The sequence below is a fragment of the Phalaenopsis equestris genome, unplaced genomic scaffold (assembly GCF_001263595.1).
Source record: "Phalaenopsis equestris unplaced genomic scaffold, ASM126359v1 Scaffold000002, whole genome shotgun sequence".
NCBI lineage: Eukaryota > Viridiplantae > Streptophyta > Magnoliopsida > Asparagales > Orchidaceae > Phalaenopsis > Phalaenopsis equestris.
In genome coordinates this window covers 61950870-61961809 of record NW_018164444.1, presented here as the reverse complement: position 1 = coordinate 61961809, position 10940 = coordinate 61950870, and the positions used below count along the sequence as shown (strand labels likewise).

Sequence of the window (10940 nt, the reverse complement as noted above, 5' to 3'; positions counted from 1 at the left end):
GAAAAGAGTGATATAGGCAATCTTTCATTGTGAATGGACTCAAAGTTTTTGAAAGAAGATAAACATAATTATGTTTGAATAAAACTCAATAATAAAATCTTTCATCAACTAATTCATTCATTCAATACCTTTATATTAAGCAGGTAACCTTTTTTTTATAGCAAAAGAAAATAAAAAAATAGGAAACTCTAAGTTGGCTCAGTGCATCAAAGTACCTAAAAAAAACTTTTAATATGATTAAAATAAAGTTTGAGATGGATTTGAAATTCCATCAAATTCAATTGGAATAATCTTGCATATGATTAATTATAGCTAATACTAGAAAGAATAGTTAATAAAAAAGCCTTCTGCCCTCCACATGCAAGAATCAACATTTACAAGATATATAATTGTCATTTTTTGCCAAACTATGTTTAAAATTAAGAGGAATTGGTAGTTAAATTTCCATATAGAAGTACAAACTTAAAATACAAGCACACCAATAAGCATAGATTGAGTAGAAAGAAAAAAAAAACAACAAAATTAACCACAACCACCCAAAATCTTATAAACTCCTTACCCTTACAATATCATTTTAATCTCACCATAGAAAGACATACATGGAAGAGCAATTATATGGCTTGATTCCATTTCCATTCCATTACACTAGGCTCATTTCCTTATCCTCTTTAAGATAGTCATGGCCACCATCAACCACCTTCATAACCTTTTGATTCCCTATTTCTCCTTCATTTGATATATACTCAGGAAGCTTCTCCTTATCTGTCAAGCTTTGGGGCACTTTGGTGTCTTTGTAGAATATGTAAAGTGCCATTTGCACTGCACCAAAGCTGAATCCTAATACATTTGGAAGCTGCTCAACACCCAAAATCTAAAGTTAGAATCATACATGCCTATAATTCCACAAGTTATATAGACACACGCGCACACACACACACATAATAGAACTTAATAACTAAATTATAAATTAAATTACATACTGCAACATAGATGTCCTTGCTGAATACACCAAAGGAGAACCATACCACAGCACTCAAAGTGAGAAAGAAAGATAAGGAGAAAGGCATGAACTCTACACTCTTAGTTCGAATGACCAACCTCTGCATATATAGATAAAAATTTATTAATCATTCATGTTGTTATATTGTTACCATTAATATAAAAAAAAAGATTATTGCTAGAAGAAGAAGAAAAAATGTCTTGCTCGTACTATGATGGCTAAAGGAGCAGCGAAGACACAAACAGAGAATGCAACACAAATCCATCCAAGAACTTGAAGGCGAATCGAGCCTTTGAAGAGCAATAGAGTGCATAGAACAATCGAAGAGAACAACCCCACATTCAAGAGCATGATCATCTTGAAAGTGTACATCTACATAGTTAAAATTACCAAATAAGTTAGCCAAATTTGCAAGAACATATAGATTTGATGAAATTTTATTTAGAATTAAGATTGAAATATTATGTATATTTATAGATATACCTTGGCCTTCCTTGGAGCATAAATGAGGTATATAGCAATGTATATGGTCTCGATTACACATCCAAATGCGTTTATGGTGATGAGAAGGTATGTATTGGTTTTGATGAAAGCATAATATATCCAAAGCATTGCACTGAACAATGCAACCACGTAAGGAACAGATTGAAACCCTTCTGTTGATTTCTTCTTATACACACGATAAAAAGTTGGCCTGCAAGCACATATTGTAACATATTATAATACATGTATAAAGGTGCTATTAAAGCTTGAATATTTTGCTATTTTTTACTTTATATTTATATGCTGAATGTTAACATAGAGAACAGTTATTCTTACAATGGAGAGAAGTACACCATGAATGAGATGAGGTTTCCTGCAAGTATAAAAAAGAGATGAAATTTTAAATAGTTGGAACGGTGGAGAAAATAATAACAATGTTTAACAAATAGTTATACAATCCCACACATAGTTTTTATAATATCTTTGATATGTTGATTATTTATATATGTGTCTGTGTGCGTGCGGCCGTGCGTTTATACGCGTGGAGAAAATAATACGTAGGTCATTTTTAAGTGCGGAAAATGGATGAGATTTGAGAAAGGTTAACTACACAATGGTCTGCTCGAATCCCATCCGTTTGACGAACATATCATACATAATCTGATTTTTTTTGTGTGTGTATCACATTCTTCTCATGAAAGATGCACAAGTGCAAAAAAAATAATAAGATAGTAATATATCAAACAACAGGACTTGTATATTTATATATTTAATAAATTATTGATTTTGGCTGTCTAATTATAGTATTTGACGAATACTCATTCAGTCTTTATAGAGCCACATGCGTTATATATATATATATATATATATATATATAAAACAGATAAAGAGAAGCTCTAACTAAAACACATAGAACAAAAAGGTTAGTGGGATATAAAGAGTAGACTCCACACGCCATGCAGACTGTAGTGCTTAAGCTTTATCAGTTCATGCAAAAAAGCTAAAAGAACGACACAGAAAGCTAAAAAACAATCCAACCAAGCAAAGGAAGAAATAAAGGAAAATGATAAAATGACTCTTAGGCACTAAAAGAAAAAAGAAATTACAATAAAGTTTTATTGCTACAATAACTAAAATTGTAGTGTGTCTAAATTGCGAGAAAATATTAAGTCTGATAAATTTAACATGAGGATGATGGTGTGGATTGCACCGCGTCAACGGACGCACAACATAGTGTGATCTGCACCGTTATCCATTTGTCAATACGAGGACATAATATTTTCTCCTAGAATGAAAAGTTATAAATAAAAAAGAGAAGGGATAATGAAATATTATAATTGTAATTATATTTCATGGCAGAGATTGTCACACCTAGTATTCCAAATGCAAATGCCCAGGGATGATCCAAAGACATGCCACTCGCCATCGCTCTCCCTCTCTCTCTTTCTCCCTCTCTTTCTCTCCCTAGTTAAGAGTAGGAACTTGTTTCTAGATATGTTCCACACTCATAGAAGGCTTGGTTGGCTCAGGGAGTTAGAGAGAAGAAAGAACATGGAATGTATATGCTTAGAGGTTGGAGCACAATTTATAGGGGAAGGAGAGGTGGAATAGAGTGTTGATGTGCGAGACATGTGGGGCATAGTTCTTAGGACCATTGGCACGGTGGCATAAACGTCCACCAGGCATATAAAAGGAAGCCAATATTGATTCAAAGAAGAATAAACTTTAGCAGCACAAGCAATCAATCATAGCCATATGATGGGAAATAGTGAATGTCATTATAATATGTGTCAGTGGGGATTGCATGATTTTTGTTGAGTCGATGCACAATCATTTCCTAAAATTTGTCCTATTTATCATTGTTTTAACAACTCATGCCTAGAAAAAAACCAACAATATTCTATGAACATATATATATATATATATATATATAGAGAGAGAGAGAGAGAGAGAGAGCAATTAAACCAATGGAAAATGATTAGAAAGAGAGAGAGGAGTGCATGTCGACTTGCCCTCCCCATTTAGGGCAAAATGGTGATATTCTCGAGCTATTGTGACCATTTTTATATAATCGAATATTTTAAATACATGAGAGAAGGGAGAGAGCCCAAAAGGCTTCTTACATGAAAAGTCTTCCCTATTTATATTAGAGAGAGGGTGCAATGAAGAAAAATATATTTCTAACTTAGCTTTGATGAGAGTTGCCCAAGTTATTCTAAGAATTATAGCCCTAAGGGCCCTGGGTCTTGTTATTCTACGGCTTGGTTGTTTGGGTCAATGAGATGAGACGATTAATGTTGTCGGTCGAATGGATCGATAGGGTTCATCAATCGGTTGACCTTTCAAGCAGGGACGACTGGCTAGATTGTTGAAGATAGTCTAGAAGAATCACTGCAGGAATGAAGCATATTTGCGGCGGCTAAATAAGATACAAATTGGACACAGATCCGATGATCTTTAAGGGTTATCGTCAGATTTACGTCATCTTTACGTCTGATTTTTTTATGTCATTAAATTGGAGATCTGTAAGTTTATTTACGTCAAATTTACGTTGAAATATTATGACACGAATAATTTTTTGTCGATTGCCTCAAAATTTACATAAAAAAATATTAGACGATAAATATTAGTGGCTGGTTGCCATCGAATTTGCATCGGAAAATATCATGTGACATATAAATATTATTGTCGATTTTGCGTCCGAAAATGGGCGCAAATTTGACGCAAGCCTGTAACGCATAAAAAAACTAAATATCGTTTACATTTCCACAACATGCACCAAAATACATTCCACATCGCATATCACATTAAGCAATAATAATATCACAAATCAAATCTCTAAAAAGTATCACAAATCGTCCCAAATAAGAATAGAAAAGTTAATCCATAAAATTCTACAACAAATGTTCAACATAATATTTACACATTAAAAAAAAACTACTCATCATCTCCATCTTCCTCCTCCTTCTCTTGCACGGATGCATCAACGGCTTGCCCTTATTATATGCTATGATCTCCACCATGCACACTCTAGATTTTCCGACTCTATGTTGGTCTTCCAGTATTTGCTCGTGTAACTGGTGGATCTATTTGTTCATTGCAACCACATGCTTGGCAAGAGCCTCCTGGTATGGCTGTGAGGAGCTAAGAACTAAGAACGAGACCACGGTAGAACTTTTTTGTGCAAATATTTCTTAAAAGAAACAAAGACATATTGACCGATCATTTTTGTTTGGCTGGGTGGCTTAAGTGATCGATTAGACAATCTTGGCATCTCGACTGCTTGTTTTTGTTTGATTGGGGGGCTTATGCCGCAACCGATATATATCCAAAGCATTGAAGCTGGTTTCCAACCCTTCACTCGTGTGAGTATGGATTGCTTGATTGGACCTCCATCTTAGGTTGAGTGCCCTCTGTAAGGAAAAAGGCCGCCTAAACTCCTCTTCGGAATGATTGTCATCGTATCATTCGCGGAGCTTGTCGCTATTAGGGAGAGAACCATCTCTGTATTCTTTTTCCAATCCAAGCTAAGGGACTTGAGCTCGTGGCAAGAAAAATTCCTAGCCAACCCTTATTTCCAATTAGATGTTTATGGAGTCATTGTCAGTCATTTTATTATGCCTTTAACTTAACAGATGTTCTTGGCGTCATTGTCAGTCATTTTTTTTTATGTTTTTAACCAATCAAACATTCTTGACATCGCTATTAGTTTTGCTACTTGGGTTCGAGTTCCCTAAATGTCGAGTGGATGTAAGAATGCTTGTACTCCTTGAGCTCTCCGAGCCTTGACATAACCTCTCACATTGAAATACCAAATGTTACAATACACATATGTTAGAATAAGTTGTGAAAAAAACAACATGAACTTATTCCGGGAAAAAAAAAACAAACTATATGGGGTTGAAGACCACTATAGATATAGTTAATATAATAGAGAATGTGATCTGACACTCAAGTATTTATAAATTAATTTATATGCTTTTAGGACAGAAAGAAAGAATTTCTTTTACTTATGTTGCAGGTTTCCGACGACTTATCGTAGATTTTTCGACGGTTTCAAATTCATTTATTGGCAAAACCGACGGCTAATCGATGGATATTTTTATCAACGTTTAAACGACACATAGCCGACGGAGTAAGGTGCTTCACACAATTATGACTGTGAGACACTTTTTCTGACGAGCGCCGCGCTTTTACTACAGTTAAACCGTCGGTTATAAAAAATGAAGCATAAACGATGCTTAACTGACGGTTTTACATGCGTTAAAAAATTGAACGGTGCGATACTTTTTCAACAGTTAACATGTCGATTATAAAAAATGACTGCATAAAAAAAATTGATAGATGTGAATTTTTTTCAATTTGTATGTCATCGCTATTACCCGACGAAAGCATCACGGTTACACGAACCAAAGACTTGAATTTTCTCAAAAAAAGCTACAACATTAAATTGTCAGATAGCCGTCAGTATTTTTATACCATCGGAATATCGATCGGTTTTGGAACTACCGACAAGCATTTTACATACAAGCTTAAAACTGTCGACAACATTAAAATCAATGGTTTTTCTAATCATAACTGACGGATTATGGCCGTATGAAAAAACCTAAATTCCAGTAATGAATTATAAGATGTTTATGTTCGGCTTGAGCTTGTGTAGAGCTTTCATATATTGTTCAAGTTCGACTTATTTAAATTTTTTCAATGTTTGTACTTGATTTATTTATGACAATTGAATGAGTATTTAAACGAGCTATTGAATGAACTAAATATTCAAGCGAGCATCTAGATTTTCATACAAAAAAATTCAATTAATAATTTTGCAAACTTAATAAGAAGTATTAGTTTATTGATTATAAACTCTAAACGCTACATTATCTTAAATTATGTTTCTCCTCCATTTTGCCCTAAATCCCTTAAAAAGATGTTTAGTAGAATAATTTGTGTAGCATTCAAGCATGATTTAATCCAAATCCTACCAAACAACTAAAAATTGCAACTTTAAAACCTACATAAACTTAATATCAAGTATTTATATTTCATATATTATATGAGCTATCATCTAGCTATAAACAAACAAGCTAATATTCTAGTTAATTAATTTTTATTTAAATAAATATCGTATATGGTATGAGCTGTCATCGAGCTTAATATCAAGTATTTAATAAGTTACTTGTTGAACAACAACCGAGTTTGCTTATGACTATATTCATGTTTAGTTCATTTAACAAGTTCGACTATATTCATGTTTAGTTCATTTAAGCTTTGAGCTTTTAAAAATCATTCAAGCTTTTCTATTTACTAATTAGAATGAACATGGTCGAGTCTTAATCGATCATAGTTTGAGTTGTTCATCGAGCACATGGGCTCATTTACGGTCCTACCAGCCAGCAGACCCTCCTTAGTTCTACTTTTCCGTCTCTTAATCTTTTTGATTTCCTTCAGATTCATGCCGAGGCATTGGAAACGTACATGCATCTCACACTAAAAACAAGTTGAACATAAAAAAGAAAAGCAAAATCTAAAAAAATAAATCAACTTTTCCATTGCATTAATTAGTTGCTTTAATTCTGATAAGAACTCAATTTGCATGCAAGGATTTGCTAGTGGGGCTTCCTACTGTTTGAAGCTGTGGCTCAAATTGCTTGTGATAATGTTTTATTTACTCCCTTTACACTTTGAGGACATTTGTGCTTCATCAGTTATCCCAAAGATCTCTCTTTTTTCATATTGTATGTCAATCATGGCCTGGCTTTGTAAAAAGTATATTTTGCACACGCAAATGTGTCAAAATCAGAACGATACTCTCGGCTTTGTGATCAGCTCATGATAAACACAATAATTATTGGTGGCTTGAGATAAAATTTGTATGATTAATACAATTTTCATGGCATAAAGCATGAAATTTTAAAGGGAGCGAATCATTGTTCAGTTTTGATTGAAAGAAATGAATTAAAGATCGGTCGAATAAGTTTAAAATGATGTGATGATGACCCGTCGCAAGATTTTGATCGTCAAATAGAGTTCATCGACGTCAAAAAAATATGTGAATTTTAGAATAAGAACATCCCTAAATCATGGGAACCACATAATTAAAGTTGAGACGACCTTGGTTGACTATGAGTAGGGTTGGCTTGGGCCAATCATTCTCGCCGATACCAGACGTAATGAGTCAATTAGGGGTAAGATCTAAAGGAGCTCACCTCTCCATCTTTTCACGATTCATCATCCTGATCATCACCACTCCACAGTGTGGTCCCAAAGGAAGGAGGCAGACATGCCAGGGCACACAGCTGTAACAAACTCGTGAGAATACATATGCCTCGTCGGATACCAAAGATGACTTGAAATAAACCCTACATAAATAGTATCATGTAGTAAGTATTCAGATGAGTTTCATATGAATAAATACAAGTGAAGTATGCGAGTGCAGAAAACATAGCTTTCTTCAGGCATTATTCCCTGCTCATCTACACATCTCTGCAGTAAACACGTTGACTCCTATTGTCACTTAATGAAACTAATGAGGAAAAAGCTTCACAAAAAATAATTATCAAGCTGTCCTTTTTGAACTTATAAATAGCCTCTCATTTATTCTAAATAATTATTTAAATATTTTAAATAATTTTAAAAGCAAAGCTATAAAATTTAATATATTTTAAATATATTTTATTTTATTTTTTTTTAAACAAGCCGGCTCAATACCTAATGGGTTGAGTCAAGTCTAGCTTGAGCTTGGCTAGCTTATTAGCTCATCAACCGCAGCTCAAGGGCCACTTATCAAGGCAAGCCCAAACCTGCTCGCAAGTCAGCTTGGCTGACTTGCACCTCAAATGCATTGCAATCATTCATTCTTCATGGGGATAATTTTACATATCTAATCCGTATGCATGTGGATTACGTGTATAACAACGTTGTACATTGTTATACAAAATATGTAAGAGTCGACATGCATACAAACTCTGTACGTAATTATGAGAGTCATATGCAATCAGGCTCTGCACGTAATAATTTTTTTCTCTTATAACACAATCAGCATTTGTGAGATCTGCATTACAGCTATCTCGACGTATCTCAACTATATTAGTATGTCAGTTTTGCCAACCACAATCATCTGCTGTGCAAACTAGATAGTTCATACCGAACAATAAAGAGTAGGATTAGCCCTCTTACTTCTACCAACATGTGGTTGAAAACACGAGGAATATAAGAATTTTACATAATTAAATTAAGGCAACACAACTTTATTATTTGTTCTAGAAAGCTTTAGTCCATTGAATAACATATAAAATTTTGTTCAATTTAAATGGTTCATGCACTCACCAAAATTCAAGGATAAAAAGATAAGTGGAAGGCTCCTTTTATTTTAACATAAATAATTGTGTATATATATCTCCTCATGAATCATGCATTTAGGTGGTAAGGATGGCCCCACAATGACATATTTATCTTCCTCTTTAATCTCTAAAGATAATAAATAAATTTAATTAAAAGCCATTGAAGGGAATAAAGAAAAAAAAAAGATTTTGTTATTGGGAAATATTATGTATTATTATTTATGTGTCATGGTAAAATATTTATTATTAGGCGTGAATCTCGATGCATTTTGAACAAGAAATATTTTAAAGTCAAATAATCATCTGAGGCCTGATTTTAAGAAGTTTTAGTCAAGTTGTCGCGTTGACGAGACGAATCTAATGACACTAAAAGTTTTGATGCACCGATTGGAAAACTGAACGATTTCAAAATTTGACATATTTATAATCAAATAGAGCGACTCGACAAGAAGATTTCAATGAGCCTAGATCATTCAATTTTGATGTATTTAAACCAGTCAAATATATACATATATATATATATATATATATAAATTACTTCATATATATATATATAATCAAGCTAATGAATGTGAATTATCTAATAGAATGTTTTGAGGAGATTGGTCAATTTTACCAAAATGATCATCTCAAAACCTATAAATAGACAATCATTCTTCACTTGACGGAGAGGGATGAAGAGAGTGAACTCACTACAAAAACATAATTTTTAAAGTTTCGATGATTACCGTCTACCACCAAAGTTAACCACTGACCACCAAAGTTCACTGCTGGCCACTAACAACTGTCGCCAATCACTCTCCACTAATTTGTTACAATCAAATACGACCATTATAACAACTAACTATATCATTTGTAGCCAACTATTATTGTTGCATATAACCACAACATCTTGTAATCACGTCTTCTCTAATACATGAGAAGAGCGAACCTCAATACTTTCAATTTTCTAATGGATTTTTTTTTTACTAGGCCATGCCTCATAGTTTCGTTCTTTTCTAGAATGTTTTCGTACAAAACAACTGATTATCTCTTATATCTATATCAGTGTGTGCTGAAAAATTATACTGAACTAAGACATAAGATCTCTCCCGACATTGAAAATCTACGAGCACCCCATAATTGCCAACATATATGCTTTCATTTTACAATGCCTATTTGTGCTTCTATACTTATTTGCAGTATCAATTAGATCATACATGTAAAATAATATTATATTAAAAAACTGAACGTATATATAATTTCATAAATTGGCATATATTTTTCTAGAAAGAACTCGTGCCTTTACATAAAAAAATAGGGCATTTTCATGCATGCCACCCAATTTTCATGAATTTACATTTCGAACACCTAAACTTTACCTTTTTTATCATTACCACCCAAATCTTTCAAATGACATAAAAAATACAATATTAACTAAAGGTGAAATGCACATTTTCATGCATAGGTTGGGTGTTATAAATATATAAATATTGAATCAAATTTAATTACATTAATTGTCGCCAAATCATGAGTAATATGGGGCTGTTTACATACATAGCACCCGAAACATAGCTATTTACAAATCTATCCTTTTCATCTATTTTTCAAAATCTCACTCAAATATCAACATTCACAATAAAATCCCAACCCTTCTTTTTTATTTCTATCAAATTCTCAATGATTTGATTGTGTTGATTCAGCAGTTTAAAATATCATCTCGACATTGTTGCGTGCTAGAAAATTCGCGGCGGTAGAGTAATGAATTATCGTTTTAGCAATGCACGAGAATTCAACACACACTTGGGTTTTACACTTGAGAAAATTCCACTGCTATGTTAAGAAAATATGGCAGAGCCAAAATGCACGAGAATTCAACACACACTTGGGTAAAAAACAAACAACCAGTAAGGACTCCAAAGGTTTTTACGTGGAAATCCCGTAAAGAGAAAAAACAACGGGATCTGACCTATATGTAAAAATTCACTATAGGTTGATGATTACAGAAATTTATTGTCCCATAAACGATAAAAGGTTAATAGGTTTTCCAAGTTACAATGTCGACGACGGATTCCGAATGGTGATGGTCGACAGTGATTGGTGTTGATCAACGGTGGTCAGCTGTCGACGGCGGTCGGTGA

At 33.5% G+C, this 10940-nt stretch overlaps 1 protein-coding gene across 1 annotated transcript; it reads right to left on the bottom strand.

Annotated features, from left to right (window-relative positions):
• Window positions 1–412: 412 nt before the first annotated feature.
• Window positions 413–3051, bottom strand: LOC110028734 (bidirectional sugar transporter SWEET14-like). Its single transcript, XM_020730712.1, has 6 exons — window positions 2855–3051; window positions 1820–1856; window positions 1484–1694; window positions 1211–1372; window positions 981–1100; window positions 413–853 (listed from the first exon to the last, which is right to left on the bottom strand). The coding sequence occupies exons 1-6, from the start codon at window positions 2907–2909 to the stop codon at window positions 641–643; spliced, it is 798 nt and encodes a 265-aa protein (XP_020586371.1). The 5' UTR covers window positions 2910–3051; the 3' UTR covers window positions 413–640.
• Window positions 3052–10940: the final 7889 nt, after the last annotated feature.